The sequence below is a fragment of the Balaenoptera borealis genome (assembly GCF_965194805.1).
Source record: "Balaenoptera borealis genome assembly, chromosome: 2".
Lineage (NCBI taxonomy): Eukaryota > Metazoa > Chordata > Mammalia > Artiodactyla > Balaenopteridae > Balaenoptera > Balaenoptera borealis.
This window is the reverse complement of record NC_138867.1, coordinates 179,737,073-179,762,762: the sequence shown is the minus strand read 5'-3', so window position 1 is coordinate 179,762,762 and position 25,690 is coordinate 179,737,073. Positions and strand designations below refer to the sequence as shown.

The 25,690-nt window shown below is 57.3% G+C and overlaps 3 protein-coding genes across 6 annotated transcripts; all 3 read left to right on the top strand.

The window, feature by feature from the left end:
- Positions 1–1,241: 1,241 nt before the first annotated feature.
- On the top strand, positions 1,242–7,799 carry SAXO5 (stabilizer of axonemal microtubules 5). Its single transcript, XM_082380467.1, has 7 exons — positions 1,242–1,861; positions 2,876–2,973; positions 3,112–3,212; positions 3,478–3,781; positions 4,127–4,328; positions 4,920–5,005; positions 5,526–7,799. The coding sequence occupies exons 1-7, from the start codon at positions 1,291–1,293 to the stop codon at positions 5,751–5,753; spliced, it is 1,590 nt and encodes a 529-aa protein (XP_082236593.1). The 5' UTR covers positions 1,242–1,290; the 3' UTR covers positions 5,754–7,799.
- Positions 7,800–11,870: 4,071 nt separating this feature from the next.
- ZNF358 (zinc finger protein 358) lies at positions 11,871–15,967 on the top strand. 3 transcript variants are annotated; one of them, XM_082379838.1, is made up of 3 exons: positions 12,148–12,368; positions 13,805–13,910; positions 14,160–15,967. In XM_082379838.1, exons 1-3 carry the CDS (start codon positions 12,270–12,272, stop codon positions 15,890–15,892), a joined length of 1,938 nt encoding a protein of 645 aa, XP_082235964.1. In that variant the 5' UTR covers positions 12,148–12,269; the 3' UTR covers positions 15,893–15,967. The 3 variants fall into 3 exon arrangements, with proteins under 3 accessions (XP_082235963.1, XP_082235964.1, XP_082235965.1); XM_082379839.1 differs by lacking the exon at positions 12,148–12,368 and adding an exon at positions 13,504–13,628; XM_082379837.1 differs by lacking the exons at positions 12,148–12,368; positions 13,805–13,910 and adding an exon at positions 11,871–12,093.
- A 1,553-nt stretch (positions 15,968–17,520) lies between these two features.
- Positions 17,521–25,626, top strand: MCOLN1 (mucolipin TRP cation channel 1). 2 transcript variants are annotated; one of them, XR_014241273.1, is made up of 14 exons: positions 17,521–17,739; positions 19,224–19,429; positions 19,967–20,134; positions 20,221–20,386; positions 21,014–21,122; positions 21,367–21,463; positions 21,687–21,786; positions 21,992–22,098; positions 22,202–22,351; positions 22,498–22,599; positions 23,017–23,139; positions 23,518–23,733; positions 24,631–25,048; positions 25,170–25,301. XR_014241273.1 is itself a non-coding variant. In XM_082379842.1 (14 exons), exons 1-14 carry the CDS (start codon positions 17,709–17,711, stop codon positions 25,439–25,441), a joined length of 1,743 nt encoding a protein of 580 aa, XP_082235968.1. In that variant the 5' UTR covers positions 17,525–17,708; the 3' UTR covers positions 25,442–25,626. The 2 variants fall into 2 exon arrangements, 1 of the variants encoding a protein (XP_082235968.1); XM_082379842.1 differs by lacking the exon at positions 24,631–25,048 and adding an exon at positions 25,405–25,626 and having other exon boundaries at positions 17,525–17,739; positions 25,170–25,300.
- The last annotated feature ends 64 nt before the right edge of the window (positions 25,627–25,690 follow it).

Genomic DNA, 25,690 nt, shown 5'->3' with positions numbered 1-25,690 from the left:
TCTCCCACAGACTATCTGAAATCTTCTTGACCCTCAAGTATTTTATTTTAGGTGGTGAAATGATAGAAAAAAGAAAAAAACCACTGTGGTTTCGTTCAAACCTTTGATATGTGTTTTCTAAAGAGATTGACATGAGCAAATAGCTGTGGGCTGAAGTGATCCAGGAGGGCCTCCCGCAGGAGGTGAGGCTGAGCCAGGGGTGCTGGTGGCATCCAAGGGTCTGGCCTCTAAGGTGCAGAGAGGAGGGTGAGGGAGACACCTCAGCTCTGAGCAAAGACCAGAAAGTCGCAGTCGGCTAAGTGGGGTGCTGGGAGCCCAGAGCTAAAAGCCCAGAGAAATGAGTAGGAGGTGTGTAAACCTCAAACAGCTTGAGGACAGAAGGAATAGTCAGGACCTGGGACAACTGCAGAGGGCAGGAAAACCAGTGAGGGGGTGTGTGGCAGAGATGGGACAGTGGCCAGGGTTGGGCAGAGAGACGGAAGTGGGTTCCCAGACATGAAGGAGCGGAGAGCCATGGCCTTGACAACTGACTGAGAGTGAGGAGAGTGGGTTCCGGCAGCAAACTGTCAAATACAGTGGTTAATTCTACAGCTCTTCCCGTTTCTCTGCACCAGCCTCAGGGCCTTTGCACCTGCTGTTTCTTCTGCCCAGAATGCTCTTACCCCCAGATACCAAAATGCCCCGCTGCCCCTCTTTCCAGGTCTTTGCTCAACTATCATCTCAGTGATGCCTTCCCTGACTATTTAAAACTACAACCCTTCCACCCGAAACCCCATCCTTCTACCCTGTGTGACTTTTTTCCCCACAGCACTTATCAGCTTGTAACTGACTCTGCAAGTTATGTGATTACATTTATACATTATTGTTTGTCCCCTCTGGGCCCCATTACCATCTCCACAAAGGCAAGGCTCTTGGTCTGTTAATGATGGACCCCCTCTGGGGGCCTGGAACCGTGCCTGGCACACTATAAGTGCCATACGAGTGATGATCTATAGCTCTACTTTCCCTGGGAGCAGGCAGAGGGGCTACACCTGTTTCTTTTTTTTCTTTTTTCTTTTTTTGGCCGTGCCAACCGGCTTGCGAGATCTCAGTTCCCTGACCAGGGATTGAACCCGAGCCCCACAGTGAAAGCCCGGAGTCCTAACCACTAGGCCACCAGGGAATCCCCTACACCTGTTTATTATGATGTCCAGTGCCTGGCACAGAGAAAGGAGTAAAAGGCAGCACTGACCCCGCGGGCACCTGCTCAGTCCCTTCTCCGCGCCCTCACAGGTGGCGCTGTGTCCCGCGATGGCAGCGGGACCCCTCCTGCCGTGCCCAATGTCCTGGCTGGAATTCCTCAAGGCCTCGCACTTTGTGCTGGGGCCCGACCCGCGGCTGCACGTGGACGCCAAGCAGTCCACGTCGCACCGGGACTTTCCCGCCTACCGGAACGTTACCCGTGGGCCGCTGTGCCAGCCGCCGCCCCGCGCGTCCCTCTTCCAACAGGACGCGCGCTGGGCCGGCCCGGAGCTCCTGTCGGAGACGCACTGCGCGTATGCGCCCGCGTCGCCGCTACTGTCGAGCGAGCGGGAGGGGGAGCTGGCGCGGGAGCGCACGCTCGCCATGCAGGCCAGCAAGCTGCACGCGCACGCGGACTCGCGCGCCCGCACCGGCCTCTCCACCGCGCGCGCCCACTTCGGCTGGCCGGAGCTTCCGGAGCGCGCCAGCGAGCAGATCCGCGGCGCGCGCCTCGTCTTCGACCGCGACTCGGTGCCATCCCGCGACCGAGCCAAGCTGCCCATCCCGCCCACCGCGCACCAGGAGTTCTTCCCGCTCCACGACATTTGCCCGAAGCCCCGCGAGCCTTCCTGCCACTTCGGTGAGCGCGCGCCCGGGCACCCTAGGCAATCTACCCAACACAATGGTTCTCATGGCGAGCGGGGATTCTGCGCCCACCCCAGCGGACATTTGGCAATGCCTGGGGATCGTATTTTGGTCTTCACGACTGGGCGTGGGGGTGGGGGGAGAAGGTGGTACCGTCAGGGAGCGGCTGGAGGCCAGGGATGCTGACGAACATCCTACCACGCACAGGAGAGCTTCCCGCAGTAAAGAATTATCCAGCCCCAAATGTCAATAGTGCAGAGGCTGAGACACTGGAACCTCCTCGAGCCTCAGTTTCTGCATCCACACAATAGGCAGGTCTCCCGAATCTCTCCAGGGTGCTGTGCGGTGGCCCGAAGTCATGAAAGCTGGTTTGGGGGTCAGACAAATCTGCTAAGTGTTCCCCCCCACCACCACCCCAGCCCTGCGACCTTAGTAGTTGTGTGACTCTGAGCAAGTCGACCTCTCCCAGCCTCAGTTCACTCATCTGCAAAGTGGGTGCAACAACAGGGCCCCACTTTATAGTTACTGGTGAAGCCGAAAGAGCCCCGAGTGCAGAATACGCCTGTCAAATACTGAGCACTCAACAAAGGGTCGCTGTCATTCATATGATTTTCCAATTCTGTGGTACAGAGGACCTTCTGGTAGACATCACTAGTTACAGACCCTCCAAGCTGGGTTCATGGATTGTCAGTTGGCTTTGACTCCACCTGGTTCTGAATTTCTATTATTTCTGGCAGGTTATTTGACCTCTCTGAGCTTCAAGGAGGCTTCAAGTAGGGGGGAATAATATCGGCCCCCCAAATGAGGTGGAAAGCACTTAACCTAGGTACTGGGCTCAAAACTTGGTAGCTATTCTTGTTGTCATTATTATTATTATTATTGGCCACACCACGCGGCTTGCAGGATCTCAGTTCCCCGATCAGGGATTGAACCCGGGTCACAGCAGTGAAAGCCCAGAATCCTAACCACTAGGCCACAAAGGAACGCCCTTGTTCTCATTAATTTTTATTATTTTTGGAGTGGGAACACAGGAGACAGGATGACAGCACCTCCTACCAGAGACAGTTCCAGGCCCTTCCAGGCCCACCTGCCTTGACGTGTAAGAGGGTAAATCCAGGCTGGGCTGGTGCTGCTGGTGGGGAGGGGGGGGTGGGAGGAGGAGAGGTGCTGCTGGGGGGTTGGGGGTGGGAGGAGCAGAGGTGGGCACTGGGTGGTCTTGCCCTTCCCACCCCTGTCCTCCCACAGGCCTCCTCCAGCATAGAACTGGGAGACTTCAAGATTGGCTATGGGCCCATGTGTGCAGAGCAGAAACAAGCCTACAGGCCCCAGGTTCTGCCCCCAGACAGGTACGAAGGGGACCATGGCCTACTACTAAGATGGGGCAAACGGCTCTCAATGACATGTGAGATGTGTCACCTGAGGCTCTAGGGCCAATGCTGTGCCTTTGAATTCTCCCATCACCCACAGGCAAGACCCACTATTATGCCACACTTCCCACGATTAGCACCCCACAGCTCGGCCGTTAGAAAGCCTGTCCCTCTCTCCTTTTTCCTAGGAGTTGCAAGGGACAAGATCAGATGGGTCCTCCTTCTCCCACCTCCTTATCTGCAGGTATGACAAGGCCCAGGCCTCAGCCCACATCCACTGTGTGACTATTCGACCTGGAGATGGCCTCTTCCACGACAGGACCGCCAAGGGTGAACACTTCTATGCCCGGGAGCCAGGTGAGAGCCTGCTGCCTGCCCCGCCCCTCGCTCCCACAGCAGCCTCTCAGAGCTGCCCAGGACCTACTCTGCCACTGGCACAGCCTTTTGTTCTTCACCACGACCGGACTCTGGAGTCGCACATCCTGGAAGGAAATGGGTGCCCTGGTCCGGGCAGCCTCACCACCTCCACGCACTTCTTCCGCGGCCAGGTCAGCAGGAAGGGGATGAAGGCAGCAGGGCTCATCAGGGAAAAGGGCTTCCCAAGCAGAGTGAATAACAGCAAGTGCAAAGGCCCTGAGGTGGGAGGGAGCTTGACACGTGTGCGGGGATCTCCTGGATCTGTTTGCGGGACGTAGGGTGAGTCGCTTAACCACTCCAAACCTCAGTGGCTCTGCCTGTAAACTGAGATAACAGTACCAACTCCCAGCGCCATCACGTGGGACCCAGAGAGAGTGTGAGCCGTCCAGGGTCACACAGCGCCCACTTCTGCCCTCCGTCCTGGCCATGGGACATCCCTGACACGGGAGCTCCCCAGATGCCATGTGGTCCTACAGCCGCTGCCCGCGACCAAGCCACCCAGCCGCCACGTGCCTCATGAGAAATTGCAGAGTCACATAACCCTAGGGGAGCCGTCGCTTCTTGGACAGTTCTTCCAGACCTCCATGGACACAGACTATTTACCCTCTGGGATGCAGAAGCCGCCGAAAGCGCTCAACCTCCACTTGCTGCAGAGCAACCTGCCCCAGGGCACAGGCGGTGAGCGCGGCCCCACCTCGGAAGCCCCGCCCTTGCCACAGCTGTGGTCCCGCCCCCGGCCAATCCCGCCACGCCCCCTGCCCTAGTCTGGCTCCGCCTCCTGAAGGGCTAGATCCCACCCCATGAGCCAGGATTACCAACTCTGACCCTGAACAACCCCACTCCCTCGTGATCGTGACTCCCAACGCCCACCCCCCACCCCGTCATGGCCCCACCGCTGCATGACTCCGCCCCTCTGGTCTGGCCCCGCCCCTCTCCATATCTGCTCTCTCCTGACTCTTACCCCTCCTCTTCTGCGACACTCTGGCTCCGAGCCGTGACCAGCTAGCCTATTCTTCCTGCCCACCCCTCCCCCCCAGGCCCCGACCCTCGCTAGTCTACCCTTGTCCTGCCCCTGGCGTCCTCAGCCCTACCCTGGCTGCCCCATCCTCCCTGCCTCATAATCCATCCTCCTCCCCTGACAACTTATGCACTACCCCAGGCGTCGCCCTTGAACCCTTACCCCATCCTTAGTCTCCCGTGTCCCTTCCCCCTGGGCCCTGCCTTTCCTCCCTCAGCCCCTCAGCTCAGCCACCCCTCCCAAATCTCCAGAAACAGATTTTTCAACCATGAACCAGAAGATGCTGAAGCCACACGGAACAGCTCCAGCCTCCATGACTGAGGAGATGCCACAGCGGGTGAGGGAGGGGGAAGGGGTATCTCTCTAACCAGGTAACCCCCGAAATCAGTGTAGAGTTATCTCAGGAAGATTATACCATCAACTCAGACTCAGAGTTAATGTCAAGTCCGCTCAGGGTCACTCTAGGGTCACCCCAGGCTCGGGGTCATCTTAATGTCATCCCAGCCCCAGGTCATCTCTAGCTCAGCCCCAGGGTCATGTCAGGGTCATCTTCGTATCACCAGCCACAGTTATACTCCAAGCCAGGGGTTAGCTCAGAGTCACCTAGGGTCAACCCAGCCCTGGGGTCATTCCAGGGGCCCACCTGCTTTCTCTCCAGCTTCTCATCCAGATCCTGGGTCAGCCCAACCTGGGGTTCCCTTTTGCCCACCTCCCCAGGACCCAATCATCAGCCAAACTGCGCTGAGCCGTTCCCCGCTCATTGATGTTGCCAAGGTGGTGCGGGAACTACAGGGGGGCCAGGGTGGGCCAGCCATCCTCCAGGCTGCCCTGCGAGGCTCCCCACCCTGACTCCACAGGGCAAGTATAGCCACTTGGAGCCCCCGGTGGGGAGACAGTGCTTCTTCTCAACCGTAAACAAGGATGAGTTTGCTTTCAAGTACCAGGGTCCAGCAGTGCTGAGATGGGACGACCTCCAGGAGAGTCATGTGCCCCTGGGCTCCCCTCGCCAGTGGGGCTGTGGGGCTGGGAAGGTGGACCCTCGGGCCCCCCAGACCCCTACCTACCCATGCCGTAGCCAGCAATAAACACCACTTTGGCAACATCCCACCACTTTCCATCAATCAGCCATGAAAGAGGATAGGGTGCCTGTGGGCTTGGTGAGAGAATGTACAGGAGAGAATGACTCCATGGAGAAGCCCTGAACTTCTGCAGACCCTGGGTGTCATCCCACTCTGGGCAGGGAGGCCATCTCAGTTTGTGCAAAAGCTTGGTGGTCCGACGCTTGTAAGGTGTTCAGGTGATACCACAAGTTCTTTCTTTCTTTCTTTCTTTCTTTTTTTTTTTTGGCTGTGCCACAGGGCTTGTGGGATCTTACTTCCTCAACCAGGGATTGAACCCAGGTCCACGTCAGTGAAAGCGCCGAGTCTTAACCACTGGACCGCCAGGGAATTCTCGCTGCCAAAAGTTCTGAATGGTGTGGGAGGATGGAGTTGCAGTGTTGAACGGAGGCAGTGTGGCGAGAGGTTGAGAATGTAGGCTCCTGGGGCTAAATGGACAGAGTGCAAATCCTGACTCCTCCATGTCCTGGAAAGTAGTCTTGGGCAAGTCATTTGACCCCTCTGAGCCTCTATTTGCTCATCTGTAAAATGGAGATAAATAATAGCTCTCTCTCATTAGATTGTTATAAATGAGAAATGTACACACTGGTTAGTGTGCGTGGCTGGGGGTCAAGAAGGGAGAGCTTCCTTTCCAAGGATGAAGGTAAGGAGGGTGTAGGATGGAGCTCAATCACTGAGAGACTGGGTGAGGCTCAGAGGGGGCATGAAAGGGTGGACATGCTGAGAATGGCCCAGCAATGTCCCCTATTGTGAGCAGAGGCTGGAAGCTGAATGGTTGGTGCACTGGCTAGCTGGGCAGCTGGCCCCCAGATCACAGCTGGCTCCAGGGGCAAATCAACAAAAGTCATCAGGATGTGATCAGGCCCAAGGGGATAGGTGTTCAGCCAGAGACAGAATGAAAAGGGTGGAAAGGAGGAGTATGGGGTGGAGTCTTGAAGCTGGTAAGTATGTCAAGGACATCAAGTATGTCAAGGACTAGTACCTTGGACAGCACCCCACCTTGAAAGTCTTGGGGTCTGATGAGATCAGCACCAAGAAGCCAGATCTGTCTGGAACGATAAGATGGGCCTTGGTGGCCGTGCCTGGGCCCTGCCTCTGCAGGCTGTTGAGAGTCTGGTTTCAGGGAATGAACACCGCCCCCTGACCCTGTAGATAGACCTTTAAAGACCAAGGCCCCCAATCCAATGGGCCACTAAGAGCCAACCTCAAGCCTGTCCAGGAGCCCTTTCCCCATGGGCAGCAATTCTGTGAGACCAGCTTGTCATTTCCACAGGAAGGAGAGGAGTCCAGTTTTGGGTCCCAAGGGGACAAGATGGACATTTTGGCTGCAGTCATGGTATCCATGTTGACCATGAGAGGGTCTGCTAGAGGCAGAACACCTCTTCTGCTTGCTTCCACTAATGATGTAGATGACACTTGTCTGAATTACCTCATGATAAAACAAGCTTTCTCAATCTCGGCACTATTGACATTCTGGATAGGATCATTCTTTGCGGTTGGAGGCTGTCTTGTGCATTGTAGGATCATCATCCCTGACCTCTACCCACTACATGCCAGTAGCACATTCCTTCTCCCCTGCCCAGTTGTGACAACCAAAATTGTCTCCAGACATTGCCAAATGTCCCTTGCGGGGAAAAGTTGCCCCTGGTTGAGAACCACTGCAATAAACCCTTCCTACAGTGATTCTTAGGATAAAATTAGGCTCTCCTGGTAAAGCCGGTCTGCTTGTTTACCAGACTACATGTACAAAAAGCTTCTCCTTTTTGCCTTGCCTGCCAGGAAGCTCAGAAAGCTTGCTTTGATTCCATGTAGCTCCAGTTGCAGGATTATGTGTACTCCTGCCTGGTTCTAGGAATGGTTTAAACAACCGAGGCATCAGATGAGAAATAATGGGTAGGAGTTACAAGGAAGCAGTTTTCAGCACAACTTGAAGCATTTTCTAACAATGGAACTGACCAGCCCCAGGATGGGTTGCCAGGAAAAAACAGAAACTTTACTCAAGATGTCTTCGGTACAGAAGACATCTACATCTAATGTAGTAAAGACGCTACATTATGATGATTCTGAATGTATTCTATGGATTTATGTCTATCCCTCCTACATCCCACTTACCCCCCAGAAAAGGCATTTCACATGAACTACAAAAACTAAAAAGACTTATGAAATAAGATGAGTAAAATAGGATTGAACATGGGAAAACAGATTACTTTTTAAAGGAAAACATTTTGTCAATGGTAATCATTGCTGAGCAGCAGACTTGTCTTTTTCTGTCCCTAGGCAAATGATTTCATGCTCTGACCCTCACTTTCCTCATCTGTAAAATGGGGATGGCAACAGTTCCTCCTTCATGAGGTGGTTACAAGGAGTAAATAAAATGTGTGTACCATTCTTTTATATATATATAAATTTATTTATTTATTTATTTATTTATTTATTTATTTTGGCTGCGTTGGGTCTTCGTTGCTGCGCGCAGGCTTTCTCTAGTTGCAGCGAGCGGGGGCTGCTCTTCATTGCAGTATGCAGGCTTCTCATTGCGGTGGCTTCTCTTGTGGAGCACGGGCTCTAGGCGTGTGGGCTTCAGTAGTTGTGGCTCACGGGCTCTAGAACACAGGCTCAGTAGCTGTGGCGCATGGGCTTAGTTGCTCCACGGCATGTGGGATCTTCCTGGACCAGGGCTCAAACCCGTGTCCCCTGCATTGGCAGGCAGATTCTTAACCACTGCACCAACAGGGAAGCCCGCATATACCATTCTTAAAACAGGGCCTCGCACTTGGCAGCAGCTCAATGAACAGTGCCTAAATTTTGTTAACGTCTTGGGTATTTTTGTTGCAAGTGTCAGAAACCCAGCTGTATCTGCTCAAACAGAAAGGGATTTTATTGACTTAGAAACAAGAAAGTCTGTAATTAGGTCTAACATCAAGGCTGCTAATTCCTCATCAGGCATGCTCTCTCCCTTGCCCCCTCTCAGTCCAAGCAGTGGCAAAAAACAAAAGCAAAAACAATACAAAACAAAACCCAAATCCTAATGATTAAAGCCCCAAAGGAAGGAGTGAAGGTCTCCCCCGCAACTCCTCACGTTAGAATTTAACAACCCTCCGACTGGCCCATTTGAGTCATATGTCCAGCTGTGAACCAATCACTGTGCCCAGAGGGATGGAATGCTGTAATTGGATGCCTGGGTGATTTGGTTCCCCAAACCTCACCAGGATCTTGGAGTCTGGAGCCCAATCTTGCTGGATCCTGTCTCCTAGCAACAGACCTGTGCCTGCCCAGCCCCATAGCATCTATCTTGCCCCAGGTCACAATCTAGAGGGCAGAAAGACTCAGCCAATAGGCTCTTCCCAATGAGGGTAATTGTGCCTTTATAGACAGGCAGTGTTCAGTGTTCAATGCTTGAAAGGCTGAGGCATTAAGAGCCCACCAGATCTCTGATAAGCCCAATCTTATCTCCCCATCTCAGTACTAACTTCCTCTTTTAGCTTGGGGCAGAGAATTCAGCCCTAGCAATCTCACAAAATTGAGCAGGTGCTAGACTCTGCTTTAAGAAGGTGCTCATGGGGACTTCCCTGGCAGCACAGTGGTTAAGAATCTGCCTGACAAGGCAGGGGACACAGGTTCGAGCCCTGGTCCAGAAAGATCCCACGTGCTGCGGAGCAACTAAGCCCCGGTGCCACAACTACTGAGCCTGTGCTCTACAGCCCGCGAGCCACAACTACTGAAGCCTGCACACCTAGAGCTCGTGCTCCACAACAAGAGAAGCCACCGCAATGAGAAGCCCATGCACCGTGACAAAGAGTACTGCCCATGTGCAGCAGTAAAGACCCAGTGCAGCCAAATAAATAAATATAAATAAATTTATTAAAAAAAGAAGGAGCACATAGAGGTAGCTTGTGTCTATCTTATAAGACCTTGCCGAAGACTTCATGAAAGCTCCCACATGTTCCAACATCCTGATATTTTCCTCCAAAGCTGCTCGAGCCACAGTCTCAGGTGACACACAGAGTGCGAAGATAAAATGGGCAACAATTTAATCGGCTATTTTTCTTCAACATAACAGATTTCTGGTTTCCTGAGCAAGGCCCTTTTACAGGGCTGCCACATATATCTGGGGAGGTTGTGCACTGCACAAATCTTGAAGCCCTATTCACATTATAATGAATATATATGTCAAGGTGGCCCTGGCCCTCTACTTCACCTTTGTTCAGCCAATTTCACATTTTAAGTTATTTCCTTCAATACCCTTCCCTTTTCTGGAAATCATGTCTAAATTAGTCAAGACTCTCATGACTGCAAGAGACAGAAACCCACTAAACTAGCTCAAATACTCAGGAAATTTGTTGGCTCGTGATATTGAAAAGACTGTGGGCTTCCGGCTTCAGGTATGGCTATGTCCAAGAGCTCAACCAATATAGCTAGAGCTTTCTCTCTGTCTCTCACCTCTACATCCTGGTATAGATTGGCTTCAGTCTGCAGACTGTTCTTCCAGACAACTGAGGAAGGTGGGTGCAGGCAGAATGAAGCCTATAAACAGCTCATGATCCCAAAGGAAGAAAGAGATTCTCCAACTTCATGGCTTCGTCCCAGACCTCATTGTGGCCAGGGGGTGGGGTTCTCGGGTTGGTATGTTTAGATCGCATGGTACTGGGGGGGCTGTGTTAGACACGGGTCCATCTGGAGTAGTGGAGGGGGCTCCACAAAGGGAAAGCAAGGTGCTGAGAGACATACTGGGCAGACTGAAATGACAGCTGTCATTACAAGTATTATTTGTAATGGGATCATCCAGCAGGATAAAGAACAAGCAACATAATCCAATTGCAGTCTCAAGTCTCTCAGATCTGCTGCTGGCTTCTCCACAGAGAGCTGGAAAGCAGGTCTCAGGCCATAAGTTCAGCCCAGATCTAGAAGGTTCTGGAAGGAAGAGCGAAGTCTCCTGGAGGCCTGATTTGCATGCAAGGGTAGGTGTTGTCAAAATTCACCAGCCAAAGACCATCAGAAGCACACCTGTAGTCAAAAAAAATTTTTTTAGCTTGTGCAGCAAGGAAGATCCCATAGCAGGGAACCATGGGGCATCTCCAGAAGAATTGGGGGACAGGAGGGCATCTTATAGGATTCAGGCTTGTGCTGGGTAATTTTAAGAAGAGGAGAGTAGAAGCAATTCTAGCCTGGTGCTGTCAGGAAGCAGGGAGCAGATCGGCGACTAGGACTGGGTATTTTGGTGATTCTTATCTCAGAAGTGGGAGGATGAACATGGGGCAGTCATTGGGAAGAAACGGCGGTCATCTGAGTTAGTTGGGGGGGGGGAAGGGGGTGTGTGTGTATTCATTTTTGTGGTTGCAGAGTGTCCTTGTGTCTATCTCGGCTCAGACGCGGTCACAGAGCGGCCTTGTGTGATCATTGTTTATATTCTGGGATCGTTGTTTATGTTCAGGGAAGAACATCACACAGCCCAGCTGCCAGCTGCCGGGGCTGTATTTCACACCCTCTTCACAGGGATCTGTGTCTCCAGGTAAAGTCTACCCAGATCTGGTCTAGGCTTCAGAGGGGGCATCAGGCACGGGGAGTCCACCAGTGACAGCGGTGCGTGACCAGGGAGGAGGAGGAGGAAACACTCAGTATCCCCAACTCTTTTCCTTGGAGGAGGAGTCTTAGAGGGAAATGCTGGACTGAGCAAAGATACACAAGTTTGTAAATTCTCAGCGTCTTGACTATGCTGATGTGCGTTGCCAGTCTGCAAGACAGAGAGAGAATGTTCGGTGTTTCTTGAAACCAGAGAGAGTCAGAGACCCGGGCAGGAGGCAGAGACAGGGAGAGAGAAGAGGATAGAGACACAGAGGGACAGAGGTAGAAAAAGTGAGGGCAAGAGAGGCAAAGAGATTGAAATGGAGAGAGACATAGAAATAGAGGGACAGAGCGACAGAGAAGGAACAGAGAGAGAGAGGAAGAGGCGGAGAGAGATCGAGAGCGGCTGAGAGAGACGCAGAAGAGGAGAGGCCGCGGCGGGGACAGCGCGGGCGGGGCGCGGCGCAGACAAAGGCGCGGCCGCGCGGCCGGGTGGCCGGGCCGGGACAAAGGCTGGCCCGGGGGGAGGCGGGGGCAGCGATGGCGACGGCCGAGGCGGACGCGGGCGAACTACAAGTCCCAGCAGCTCCCGCTGCGGCCCTCGGCCGGCCCCTCTCGCTCCCTGGGAGCGCTTGGCGGGGCCGCAGGGCCGAGGGGGCCGCCGGCGGGGCTGGCGGGCGGGGGGCTTCCTGCGGGCCCCGGGGGCGCCGGCGGGCGCGGCGGGCCGGGCTGGGGCGAGGGGCGCCGGGTGAGTGTCCCCGTGAGCTGGTCGGGCGGGCGGCGGCCGCGATGGGGCGGGGGTGAGGGGGGCGGGCGGACGGGGGGCCCCGGCTCGGGGCGCGGCCCTGGGCGACCTCTGTCCACCCCCCTCCCTCGCCTCGCGCGCCGCCAGCCCCGGCCCGGGAGAGCAGAGACGCCGGCGCGATGGGAGGGGGCCGCGCGACCCGCGGGCCTAGCGCGCCGGTTCCGCCGCTGCGGCCCCGGGGGAGGGCCCGGCCCGAGCTGGGCGCCGTCAATCGGGAGGTATGGCGGGGGCGGGGGGGGAGAGAACCCCTCAGTTGGGGTGGGGGCGGGAGTCCAGGACGCCCGCCTCCCCTGGAGGCGATCCAGACCCCCCACCCCAGGAACCCAAAAGTGGCCCCAGGTATTGTTCTCCTCACCCTTCAGCCTGGGGTAGGGAGTTCAGGAGGCCCATCCTCAAGAGGGGGATCCAGGGGTTCCCTCCCTCCCCCAGGACCCCAGTTATTGTTCCCCTCACTCTCCAGTCTTGGGGTCCAGAGTTCTGGAAGCCCCTTCCCCAGGAGGTGATCCAGGGTTCCACCTGCCCCCGAGGAACTCAGAGAAGGACCCCAGTTATTTCTCCTCCCGGCTTGCAGCTCAGAGATGGGAATTCAGGAGCCAATCTAAGGGTCCCCCTGCCCCCTGGGAATCCAGGAGGGGACTCAGCACTGTCCCCTGACCCTCCATCGTGGAATTTAAGGAGGTGAACTAGGAACTCAGGCCTCTCTGTTTGCGTACCCACTCCCAGCTCTGGGGTTGTGGCTCGGGAGGTCCCCCTCCCCAGAAGGAGAGCCAAAGGTCCTCCCCTGTCTCCCAGGAATAGATCTATTTGTTGTTTTCTCCCCAAGGCCTAGCCACGTGCTGGGCATCACCTCCCCTTCAGGTAATCCTGAGTTCCTCCTGCTCCCCTGAAGCGGAGCTTCCCAGCTTGTTTCTCTGCCCCCATCCCTACCTCTAGCCACGGAGCTAGAATTCAGGATGTTTCTTCCAGGAGGGGACCAAAGTTCCTAACACCCATTCCCGTACGTCGGTCGTGGGCTCAGTCACTCAGGAATCTCCCCTTCCTAGGTGATGGCCCAGGGTCCCTCCAGTAACCCAAGAGGAGCCCCAGGTATTATTTTGCCCACCCCAGCTAGGGGTTAGAATTCAGGATCTTCTATCTACTCGGGCAAACAGGTACACCGACACCTGTCCCTACCCTCCTGGCTAATGGATCCATGGGTCTCCCTGCTCCCTCCAGGGGTCCCACATATTATATCCCCACACTCACTCTAGCTTTAGAAATCTGCATTCAGGATCTTCTATCTAAGACAGAATACAGGTGTTTTGACTCAGTCCTACCCCAGAATTGTAAGGTTTGGAATTCACGTTGTCTCTTCCCCAGGAAGCAAGCCAGGGGTCTTTCTGCGCTCCCCCAGTGAGGAGTACCAGTTATTGTTTGCCCCCGCCCCGCTCATCCCCCAGATAGAGGCTTCAGAGGTCAGGATGCTTCTTCTCTAGGAGGTGAGCCAGGGGTCGCCCTCCCTACTAGGAACCCCCAAACATGCCACCCCCAACTATGGGACTGGAATTCAGGCCACGTACTTAGCGGAAAGCACGGGAACCCAGACACCCACCCTCTTCCCCATGAAGGGGCCGTGGTCAAGGGGATAGGTATCTAGACTCTCTCTCCTCCACAGGACCCAAGCTGCCCACGAGAGGAGGAGCCCAGGATGGAGAGAGGGGCAGAGCCATGGAGCTGGGTACTGGAGACCTCTAGTGCTGGGTCCCACGACTTCTATCCAGGTGTGGGGCTGAGAAGGGAGTTCCCTCCCCCCCCAACCATGTCCCACCAGGGTCCCTCTTCTCCCTGCCCTGGCGGGGGCGAGTGCAAAATCTCCCTGCAGTACAAGACAAGAGAATGATCCATGTGTGTGCCCCGGAGTGGGATCTGGGGCATGGTCTGGCCCCCTCTCCCTTCCCTGCTCAGGCTCCAAAAGAGACCCCCGGTTCCCCAGAACCTACCTCCACTCACCTTCTGCCCTCACCCTGTAGATCCTGCCCCAGAAGCAGCCAGCACTTCCACACTGGGGATGCGGCGGTCCGTCCTAGTGAGGAACCCAGGCCACAAAGGCCCAAGGCCCAATTATGAAGAGCTTGACTCCGACTCAGAAGACCTAGACCCCAAGAGGGAAGAGCTGGACCCGGTTTCTGAAAACCCAGAGCCTGAGCCGGAAGACCTCAACACTGTCTCTGAAGATGTGGACCCCAGCTATGAAGATCTGGAGCCTGTCTCCGAGGATCTGGATCCCGATGTGGAAGCACCGAGCTCCATCTCGGGGATCCGTGACTCGGATCCCCAAGATCTCGACCCCATGTCTTCAAGTTTTGACGACCCAGACGTCATCGGCCCCGTCCCCCTGGTTCTCGACCCTAACAGCGACACCCTCAGTCCTGCTGCCACCCCAGACCTGGACCCCCTCTCGTCCGACCTCACTGCCACCCCCGAGGTCCTGGCCGCCGGCCCCGCGGTGCTCCCTGCACCTGCCAGCCCGCCCCGGCCCTTCTCCTGCCCGGATTGCGGGCGAGCCTTCCGCCGCAGCTCGGGTCTGAGCCAGCACCGCCGCACCCACAGCGGCGAGAAGCCTTACCGCTGCCCCGACTGCGGCAAGTCGTTCAGCCACGGCGCTACGCTGGCCCAGCACCGCGGCATCCACACGGGCGCGCGGCCCTACCAGTGCGCGGCGTGCGGCAAGGCCTTTGGCTGGCGCTCCACGCTGCTCAAGCACCGCAGCAGCCACAGCGGCGAGAAGCCGCACCACTGCCCCGTGTGCGGCAAAGCCTTCGGGCACGGTTCGCTGCTGGCGCAGCACCTGCGCACGCACGGCGGCCCGCGGCCGCACAAGTGCCCGGTGTGCGCCAAGGGCTTCGGGCAGGGCTCGGCGCTGCTGAAGCACCTGCGCACGCACACGGGTGAGCGGCCGTACCCGTGCCCGCAGTGCGGCAAGGCCTTCGGCCAGAGCTCCGCGCTGCTGCAGCACCAGCGCACACACACGGCCGAGCGCCCCTACCGCTGTCCGCACTGCGGCAAGGCCTTCGGCCAGAGCTCCAACCTGCAGCATCACCTGCGCATCCACACAGGCGAGCGGCCCTACGCCTGCCCCCACTGCTCCAAGGCCTTTGGGCAGAGTTCGGCGCTGCTGCAGCACCTGCACGTGCATTCGGGCGAGCGCCCCTACCGCTGCCAGCTCTGCGGCAAGGCCTTCGGCCAAGCCTCCAGCCTCACCAAGCACAAGCGGGTGCATGAGGGCGCAGCCGCTGCAGCTGCTGCGGCCGCCGCCGGTTTGGGCCTCAGCCCCGCTTCGATGTTGAGGCCGGGGCAGGTCTCCCTTCTGGGTCCTGATGCTGTCTCTGTGCTGGGTTCAGGCCTGGGCCTCAGCCCCGGCCCCAGCTCTGGTCTTGACCCTGACCCTGGCTCTGCGCTGGGCTCCCCCCCCAATCCCAGCCCCAAACCCATCCCTGGCTCTGGTTCTACCCCCACCCCTGATTCTGTCAAATCTTCTGACCCTGAGCCTGGGCACAATGCCAATTCCGACCTTGTGGCCAGCCCTGGTCACAGATCTGGTCCCAGCCCCGACCCGGATCCCGCGCCCAGCCCTGACCCCAGCTCTGAGTCCCACCCTGACCCCGGTTCTCCCACCCATGATACTGTCAGCCCAGTCCTCCCTACCGGCGAGAGTCCCGAGTGGGTGCAGGAGCAAGGGGCACTGCTGGGGCCTGATGGCTGAAGGGCATGCTGGCACCCGCAGGGGCCTGGGAAAGTTGTGTGTTGTGCAGTTAGTAAAATCCTCCCACTCCTCCTGGCTCTGTGTTGTGGTTCTGCTGTTGCTGTTTTTTCTCTAATGCACAGCCTCTTCTTCTGGAGATGGGAGGGTATGGCCCGAGCCAAACATACAAATAGAACCTCAATGTCCTGGCTCCCCCCACAATATCCTCCAGGCTTCCTAGCTTCCCCGACAAGGTCTCACACTGGTCCATCCCAGCAGTTGCCACTCTGCTCCCCGAGACCTGGCCACCCCAGTCAGGGGCAGACTTATCCTGTGGGTGGTCTAACTCCCTTCGTTTTGGAGTTGGCTTTCCCAGGAATGGTGGGATTTCTGGCATGTTGACCGTCTAGCAGGCTGATAGTGGAGGCTGATATGAAACCATGTGGGCGGCCCTGCCCCGTCTGCTCCCCTAACTTACCCCTTGCCCTTCAAAGCCCACGTTGCAGGTACACCACGGGACAAAGGAGGTCACTCATTTATGCATTCAACAAACATCTGTTGATTGCTTGGGTCTCAGCAGGGAGCAAGATAAGCATGGCCTTGGCCCTCACAGAGCTCAGAGACCGAGTTCAGAAACATTTAAAAAGTAATTACAGAGTATGGTACATTCAACAAGAAGCATAACAAGACTTCTGATTTAGATGGCGGACAGCCTTCCCAAGGAAGGACTTTATAATCCCAATAACCTCTAATTTAATCATCAGTACTGTTTGCCCAGGCTTGTACTATGCTCTAGCATTTTCTCATTTAATTCTCTCAGCAGCTCCATGAGGCAGGTAACTATGAGTATTCCCATTTTGCAAATGAAGACACTGAGGCACATGGAGTTTAAGGGACTTTTTGGAAGACCCAGAAGTGGTGGTTGGGAGCACCTAGATTTAAACCCAAATTGTCTGCCTTCCAGAGCCTAAGTTCTTAACCTTTATGCTCTAGGGCAAGATTGTGCAAAGGCCCTGGGGCCGCTGAGAGATGAGCTAGGGGAGGAGTTAGGCGGGGCCTAACAGAAGGCCCTGGTAGACTGAAGTGGGGAGTTTGCTTGTCATCCCAGAGAAATGGGAAGCTACCAGCAGGTTCTGACATTGGACTGATATGAATTATTTTTTGAAGATGCTTCTGGCTGCTGGATTGAGAGTGGAGTGGAGGGGATCCGGAATGGAAGCCTAAGATCAGGGAGGTTGTTGCAGTGGTCCAGGCCATAGGGAATGTTGGGGGACTCTGGGTTTATAGCCATAGGAGTGGGGAAAAGTGGTCCTATTTGGGATGTAATTAGGAAATGAAGTAGGATTTCATGATAGTTCGGATGAGAGGGGGTTGAGAGTAACACAGAGTTTCTGGGAGGATGGAGCGGGGCAGCCTTGAGATGGGATCGTCATCCGACACCGCGGAGGGAAAGGGGTCAAACACTGGACGTGGAAGTCAAGAGGTTAGCACTGGACTGGGGCATGACTGGGAGCCAGGACGGAGCCAGCAGCCAGCCCATCCCCCAGCACATTTCCGCCCGTCGGCGCTAGGACCTCGGGACCGCCTAAGGGCAAGTCGCCAGCTGAGGCACGCATGCGTGCTGCTCCGGCAGGGGTCGTCGTGGCGCACGGGGAGGGACCGGATCCTGTCACCTGCCTCCAGGGCCGCGCTGGTCACGTGACTGGGGCTCCAGTCAGCTGACGCGGGAGGGTTTGAAGCTGCACCGCGAGGGAGCGAGGCCGCAGTGACAGCAGCGGGTGTTCGGACGCAGGTTGTACCGCCGCGCCCGCCGGCGTTCGGCGCTCCCCGCCCCGGCATGGCAGTGCCCGTAGGGCCGCGTGGCTCAGGTGAGGGCGCGGGCGGCCCCGCAAGTCCCAGAACGCGTGCGGCGGACGGGCGGGAGGCTTCTCCGACCTGGGGCGGCGGACCTCCCGGTTTCCCTTTCCTCAACTCCGGTGCTGACCTCTCAGCGTCCCCTTGGCGTAGATATGGGCAGACGGCTCCTAGAACCTGAGCGGCGGGTGGGCATCAGCTTCTCTGACCTCGGAGTGGCGGGACTCCGACCGCCCTTTCTGAACCCAGGCTCTGCTCTGAGTACCTCAACTCAGGCAGCTGGCGGATCGCCAGCTTTTCCGACTCGGGCGGCGAGGGTCCCAGGATTTGCATTCTGAGCCTAGATTCGGATTGCTCAGCTTTGCTGGAACCCCGACAGCGGGCCCCAGCTTCTCCAACTCGCACGTCTGACACCCAGGCTTTCTTTCTACAAACCAGGAGGCAAATGTTCAGCTTCTCTAAACTTAGGCAGGAGTGCTGGGGGCGGGGTTGCCACTTTAAGCGCAGGCGCCTAACTCAATTTCAGATCTCCAAACACAAGGAAGCTCACTCGCTTCTCACAGGGCAGCCTGGAGGAATGCCCTTTGTGTTGATCTTCTCTTCTTAAGCTAGCTGCAGACACCTGAAAGATGTCCTGGCTGGTAGAGTCTGGGGTGGATTAGCTGTGATCCCAGCCAGGGAGGCGGCCTCCTCTTTGACTTCCCATCCAACTATCTTGTAAACAACCACGACAGCATCTGAGCTCCAAAGGGACCAGCGGCTGGCCCTCCCTGCCGGACAGGTTCTGACGGTGCCTACATTTCATCCTGGTGGCCATGCCAGGCAGGGGGCCAGCCAGACCCTGGAAGGAAGCGGGGTTCTCCCAGTGGGGGTGGTGGGTTGTGTCAGGAACAGTTCCGGGCTGCTGTGACCAGCTATGACCCGAGCCGTTGCTGAAAACTTGGGCTTTCCTCTTGGACTGGTCAGGATTGAAAGGAATAAGTGGTTCTTAGAGTAGCCTCTATTCAGGAGTTCCCTGGGGGTCCAGTGGTTAGGACTCAGCGCTTTCACTGTTGTGGCCTGGTTCAATCCCTGGTCGGGGAACTAAGATCCCACGTGCCGCATGGCACAGCCAAAAAAAAAACCAAAAACAAACCAAAAAAATAGAATAGGCTCTATTCATTGAGGAATTATTGAGACTCAGAGACCGAATGCTTTGTAAGTGTCAAATCGTTAGCTTCTTGGTGAGAGATTTTATTGCCCCATTTTGCAGATGAGGTAGCTGAGGCTCAGGGAAGCTGAGTGCCCTGGAGCAGGGACAGGAATCAACTCAGGCTCTTTTGAGTAACTTGAAACCGCTGAGCCAGCACTGCTGCATAGATCCCTAAAATGTTACGGATTTTCTGGTTTTCCTTAGATCTCTCAGAGTTCTTTCTTGGCTGGAGCTTGGGACTTGCCTCCCCTATTGGCAGGTGAACCTGCCTAGGCCTGGTCCCCACTGCCCTCTCCCATCCCACAGAGACTGAGCGCCTCCTGACACCCAAACCTGGGTATGGGACCCGGGTGGGGCCTTCCCCAGCCCCTTCAACCCCTCCAGAAGAGGAGGATCTCCGCCGTCGTCTCAAGTACTTCTTCATGAGCCCCTGTGATAAATTTCGGGCCAAGGGCCGCAAGCCCTTCAAGCTCATGCTGCAGGTGGTGAAGATCCTGGTGGTCACCGTGCAGGTGAGACCTTCAGGGCCCCCCCCCCTGCAGAATGCCACCTGTGGTCGCTGTTTTCCTTGAAGGGGAATCTTGGAGTCAGAGCCTAGTCCTGACCCCACAGCCCCATATCATGATAGTGACAGTGGCACTAATCCGCCAGGAAGCCCTCTCGGATCTGCACGGGAGCAGCTCCTTTAAGCTTCACAAATGCCCTCTGAGGTCCTAGCCGCTGCTCTTGCCCCTTTCTATAGATAGGATAGCTGAGCCTCAGAGAGGTTAAGGGACTTGTCCAAAGTCACATAGCAGCTGAGCCTTGGAAGGTGGCACTCGGACCCTGGCAGTCTGATGCCGTGCTGACTCTCGAACATTCATCCGGTAAACATTTCATGAACATTAGTTGTTGCCACGAGTTCTGTGAGTGGCCACTGTGTGCTGCGCCTTGGGGACGTGTGGTGGTCACGCCCTCACGGGGTGGGCCCTCTCTTTTCTCTGCCTCCACTCATGCGCCGTGGGAGACCCCGTGCCGGCAGTGCCAATCCTCCCCGTCCCTCCCGCCAGCTCATCCTGTTTGGGCTCAGCAACCAGCTGGCGGTGACTTTCCGGGAGGAGAACACCATCGCCTTCCGGCACCTCTTCCTGCTGGGCTACTCGGACGGGGCGGATGACACCTTCGCGGCCTACACCCGGGAGCAGCTGTACCAGGCCATCTTCTACGCCGTGGACCAGGTGCGGGCGACCAGGAGCAGGAGGGCAGGTGGGCCCGCCCGGGAAAACGGGCGGGGCTGACTGACCCTCCCCTCCTTTGCCCACAGTACCTGATGCTCCCCGACGTGTCCCTGGGGCGGTATGCTTACGTGCGGGGCGGGGGCGGGCCCTGGGCCAATGGCTCGGCCCTGGCCCTCTGCCAGTGCTACTACCACCGGGGCCACGTGGACCCAGCCAATGACACCTTTGACATCGACCCGATGGTCATCACTGGTGAGTGGGCCGGGCAGGGCTCAGCTGTCGGGATTAAAAAAAAAAAAAAAAAAAAAAAAAAAAAAAAAAAAATCCCACTTCAGGGACTTCCCCGGCGGTCCAGTGGTTAAGACTTTGCCTTCCAATGCAGGGGGTGCGGTTTCGATCCCTGGTGAGGGAGCTAAGATCCCACATGCCTGGCAGCTGGAAAAAACAAAACAAAACAAAACATAAAACAGAAGCAATATTGTAACAAATTCAATAAAGACTTTAAAAATGGTCCACATCAGAAAAAAAAAATCTTCAAAATCCCACTTTGCCTCCTGCTCATCCAGGAGACGGGGTGGTCACGATCATTAATAATTTGACGATTAGCAGAATGCTTGGCACGAGGAAAGGGCTGAGTGTTATGTTTCACTCCATTCGTTCCCTAAACATTTGGGGGCCCACTGAGCGCCAGGCACTGGGGTCTGTGTAGGGAGTGAGACAGACCAGGCCTGACCCTGGGGGGAGACAGCAGGAACAAACGACAAATGTCGACGTATGAAGAGGGAAGGAAAGCAGGGAAGGGGTCTGTCGGGGACTCTGGGGAGACCTGCCTGTGCCTCCCCTGTCCCCAGTGTCCCTTCCCTGACTCCCTGTCTTCAGACTGTATCCGGGTGGACCCTCCCGAGAGACCCCCTGTGCCCCCCAGTGATGAGCTCTCCCTGTTGGATGGCAGCACCAGTTACAAGAACCTCACGCTCAAATTCCACAAGTACTGCCCCCTGAAGGGGGCCGAGGAGGGTGGGGGGCAGGACTCCAGGCATCTTCAGGGGCGGGGGTGGTGGGAGGGGCAGCTGCTTCCCCACAGGCGGGGGCAGGGGTGGGCCACGCCGATGCTGCCATTTGAGCACTTCCTCTGCCAGCGGCAGAGTCAGCGTGGGGCCAGAGTGCTGGCACTCGGGGCAGGAGGGATGGGAAGAGCCCCCTCCCCCTCACCCAAGCCTCCCCCCACCCAGGCTGATCAACGTCACCATCCACTTCCAGCTGAAGACCATCAACCTCCAGAGCCTGATCAATAATGAAATCCCAGACTGCTACACCTTCAGCATCCTGGTGAGCCCGCAACACCTGGGGTGTGGGGCGAGGGGCCGGCCAGTGATGGGGTGGCATGGGGGGCATGGGACTTCTGAGTCCTGGAGCTGGGGACCCTCGGCGTAGGGCAGCGTGGGGGTGATGGGGGAGGCCGGGGCTGGAGAGACCATCCGTCCTGCGCCTCTGGGAGCCTAGGTCTGCTGAGGTTTACTCTGTCCCGTCCCGCCCTGCCACACCCCTGCAGATCACATTTGACAATAAGGCACACAGTGGGCGTATCCCCATCAGCCTGGAGACCCAGGCCCACATCCAGGAGTGTAAGCACCCCAGCGTCTTCGGCCATGGTGAGCCCCCAAGCCCCGGACTAGCACTGACCAGGGGCCCCAACCTGCCCAGGAATTCCCCAAGCCCCAGACCAGCATGGACCAAACTCCCGACTTACCCAGAGAAACCCATGAGCCTGATGACCAACCCAAACCAGCCCTGAAGCCCCCTAGGCCTGGCCCAGCTGCCTCACTCCTGGCCCTGCCTTCGGCCCCCTCCCCACAGGAGACAACAGCTTCCGGCTCCTGTTTGATGTGGTCGTGATCCTCACTTGTGCCTTCTCCTTCCTGCTGTGTGCCCGCTCGCTGCTCCGAGGCTTCCTGCTGCAGAACGTGAGCACCGCCTCCAGCCTTACCCAGCTCTGGGACCACCAAGGCCGGGTGGCACGCCTCCCATGTCCGGACCGGCCCTCACCCCGCCCACCTCCCCCTGCAGGAGTTTGTCAGGTTCATGCGGCGGCAGCGGGGACAGGTCATCAGCCTGTGGGAGCGGCTGGAATTTGTCAACGGCTGGTACATCCTGCTGGTCACCAGCGACGTGCTCACCATCTCAGGCACCATCATGAAGATCGGCATCGAAGCCAAGGTGGGTCCTGCCCACGCCCTGCCCCCGAGCCCCAGGGTGTCCTTCCAGACCCTGGCCCCCTCTCCCACCCCTGCTGATGCCTGCCCGGGGCCCCATCCCCAGGGAAGGGCCAGGCTGGGTGGGGTTGACGCTGCTCCTGCCCCTAGAACCTGGCAAGCTATGACGTCTGCAGCATCCTCCTGGGCACCTCGACGCTGCTCGTCTGGGTCGGTGTCATCCGCTACCTGACCTTCTTCCACAAGTACAACGTAAGCCTCCGACACGCAGGCGGGGCCCTCCCAGAGGCGGCCACGTGTCCCTTAATTCCCACCCCCACCCCCAGATAAATTCGTACACGTATCGCCATCACCGGCCCTTGCAGATGACCCGCCAGGAGCCTCTTCCCCATACGTGCCCACACCAGGCACACCTGTCACTCCACCTGGGCAGGGGTCACGTGAGCCTGCTCCTTCATACTCCTCCCCCGAGCTGAGTCCAGCCAGGGGGTGCCCTCGGGCCTGCTCAGCACCACCCTGCCTTGTCGACGGTCATCCCAGCTTCTGTGGTCACCCCATCATGCCCTTGGGCAGGCTTCACCCCATCCGCAGGCTCACGGCCCACCTGGCTTGTGGTCCCGCCCCCATTGCTGACACCCCCCCCCCCACCCTCCCCCCGCCCCTCCGCAGATCCTCATCGCCACGCTGCGGGTGGCCCTGCCCAGCGTCATGCGCTTCTGCTGCTGCGTGGCCGTCATCTACCTGGGCTATTGCTTCTGCGGCTGGATTGTGTTGGGGCCCTACCATGTGAAGGTAGGGGCTGGCCGGGACCGGTGGGTGGCGCTCGTGACCCACAGATGAGGGATCCCTGGCTCCCCATCTTACTTCCCGAGCCCCCTGACTCCTGGTCTATCTTTTGTTGACTTGGTGACACTGAATGACCCACCTTGACCCCTGGTTCCTTACCAGCAAGTTTGCAGCAGTTCTACCCACTGTCCCCTCTGATCCCCGGTGACCCTAGCCTTGACTCTATGACCTTGTCATTCTTCAGTGACCCCCCCCCGCCAGCTGGCCCTATCGTGACTACTGGTACTCTGTACGCTGTCCCCTCTGACCCCCAAAGCTCCCAACCCCAGCCCCCAGCCGTGCCCGCAGCTCCCTCTGACCCCCGACCCCCCTGCCCGCCGGCAGTTCCGCTCGCTGTCCATGGTGTCCGAGTGCCTCTTCTCGCTCATCAACGGCGATGACATGTTCGTGACGTTCGCGGCGATGCAGGCGCAGCAGGGCCGCAGCAGCCTGGTCTGGCTGTTCTCCCAGCTCTACCTGTACTCCTTCATCAGCCTGTTCATCTACATGGTGCTCAGCCTCTTCATTGCGCTCATCACCGGCGCCTACGACACCATCAAGGTCAGCTGCCGGTCCCCCCGCGCCCCCCCGGCCTGCCTTCCCCCCGCCTCCCCATGGGGCCGTGCGTGCGTGCGTGCACGCACGGCCCCAGACTCGGGCTCTGAGTCCCTCGTGGTTGGCCACGGCGGGGTGCGGAGAGGAGGACCCAGGGAGAGAATGTGGGAGACTCTACGAGGCCAAAGGAGAGGGTGGCTCGGAATTGGGGGGCCCAGGAGGGACCCATACCATCCCAGTCACAGCTGCCACACTCTCAGTTTTATCAAGGTGTGGGGCTTGGGCCACGTAGGGTTCCTGCGTCTGCTTTCACTGACAGGGAAACCAAGCCATAGAATTTCAGTGACTCGCCCAAGGTCAGCTACCAAGCATGTGGTGGAACCCGGCTCAACCTACGACTGTCTCATTCCGGAAGCCCCGCTCCCAGACCCTCTGTTCTGTGGGTCTGGGGAAGGGTGGTTGTCCTGCAGGCTGCGAGGGTCAGAGCAGAACATGGGCGTGGCAGATAGACAGGATCTTTTAGCAAACACGTGTGACAGCCTACTGTGTGCCAAGCCTGGTGCTGGGTGCCAGGCATCTGAGGAAACAGGCATACATGGTCTGTCCAAGACTGGAGGGCAGGATGAATGATGCACAAACGGGAGTATAACAGCCAACTGATGAGAGGTGTAAAGGAAGTATGGAAGGTTACACAGAGGCCCCTGCTTTAGACTCGTATCAGGCTGAGTCCAGGAAAGTTGCTAGAATGTGCTGTCCAATAGTAGTCTCTAGTATGAAAATGAAATACAATTCCAGATTCAGTTCCTCACTCACACCATCCACAGAGCAAGCGCCCAAAAGCCAATGTGGCTAGTAGCTACCAGATTTGGACAGCATAGATTTCACACCTTTCCATCCTCTCAGGAAGTTCTGGATTGATGAGACAGGAGCCCAAGAGAGAGAGCACCAGGGAGAAGGAACAGCCAAAGCAAAGACCTAGAGCCAGAAAGGACTTGGAGAGGAGATATTGGCCCCGTGAGGTTGGGAGAGATGAAGACAAGGCTAAAAGCCAGAACATTCACTGCTGCTGGGAATGCAGATGTTTGCACCCCGCCCGGCCCCCGCCCAAGTGGGTGGTTGTCAGGCACCCAGATTGGGTCAGGCATGGCTCAAGGCGCTGGAGCCACAGCGGAGGGCACCGACTGACCAAGATTCAGGGTGTGCACACATTCAGTGGTCAGGGAATGTCTCCGGGTGAAGCAAACCACGAGGAACAGCAGGTGGAGGGCACGGCACGGTGCAGAGGCCCAGAGGTGGGAGCCTGGTTGGTCCACGAGGACCGGTGAGAAGATCCAGATGACTGGAGAGGGGATGGGGGGAGGAGGGGGAGGGGAGGGCGCATCGCAAGGGCCTCGAACGTCAGAGGCCACTTTCATGCCGGGCCGCCGGGCATCTCTCCCCAGCACCCGGGCGGAGCGGGCGCAGAGGAGAGCGAGCTCCAGGCCTACATCGCGCAGTGCCAGGACAGCCCCACCTCTGGCAAATTCCGCCGTGGGAGCGGCTCCGCCTGCAGCCTCCTCTGCTGCTGCGGCAGGTTGGAGGCCGGGTTGGCTTGGGTTTGGGATTGGCTCAGGGGAAGGGAAGCGGGCCTGAGGGAACTGATGCCTTCCGCCTCCGCTGACACCGACCCTCCTCCAGGGACGCTTCGGAGGAGCATTCGTTGCTGGTGAATTGACTCGGACCGGGACCGTCATAGGACATTAGCCGCCGGACTGCGGAGACCCATGCTTATTTATTTTAGCTTTTGCTTTTTAAGGACCGGCTCCCTGTCGCGCCCTGTGAGGGCCTGGGCTAGTCGGGTCGGACATTGGAGTGGGACAGGGAGGGTTAGAGTGGGTGTTAAATAAACGGGAAAATTAACTTGTTCTCATTTCTAGCGGGAGGGGTATTCCCTGCGCCAACTGGTCTTCGGTCCCTTTAAAGC

Bases quoted from the DNA above. Each gene is read 5' to 3' on its own strand.
- MCOLN1 (XM_082379842.1), top strand. From the start codon at position 17,709: ATGGCAGTGCCCGTAGGGCCGCGTGGCTCAG. The intron at 23,140-23,517 runs GTAGGGGCTGGC...GCCCGCCGGCAG, and splicing joins TGGGGCCCTACCATGTGAAG to TTCCGCTCGCTGTCCATGGT. The intron at 25,301-25,404 runs GTTGGAGGCCGG...ACCCTCCTCCAG, and splicing joins CTCCTCTGCTGCTGCGGCAG to GGACGCTTCGGAGGAGCATT.
- ZNF358 (XM_082379837.1), top strand. From the start codon at position 11,886: ATGGCGACGGCCGAGGCGGACGCGGGCGAACTACAAGTCCCAGCAGCT. The intron at 12,094-14,159 runs GTGAGTGTCCCC...CTCACCCTGTAG, and splicing joins GCTGGGGCGAGGGGCGCCGG to ATCCTGCCCCAGAAGCAGCC.
- SAXO5 (XM_082380467.1), top strand. From the start codon at position 1,291: ATGGCAGCGGGACCCCTCCTGCCGTGCCCAATGTCCTGGCTGGAATTC. The intron at 3,213-3,477 runs GTACGAAGGGGA...CCTTATCTGCAG, and splicing joins CAGGTTCTGCCCCCAGACAG to GTATGACAAGGCCCAGGCCT. The intron at 3,782-4,126 runs GTCAGCAGGAAG...GTGGTCCTACAG, and splicing joins CGCACTTCTTCCGCGGCCAG to CCGCTGCCCGCGACCAAGCC.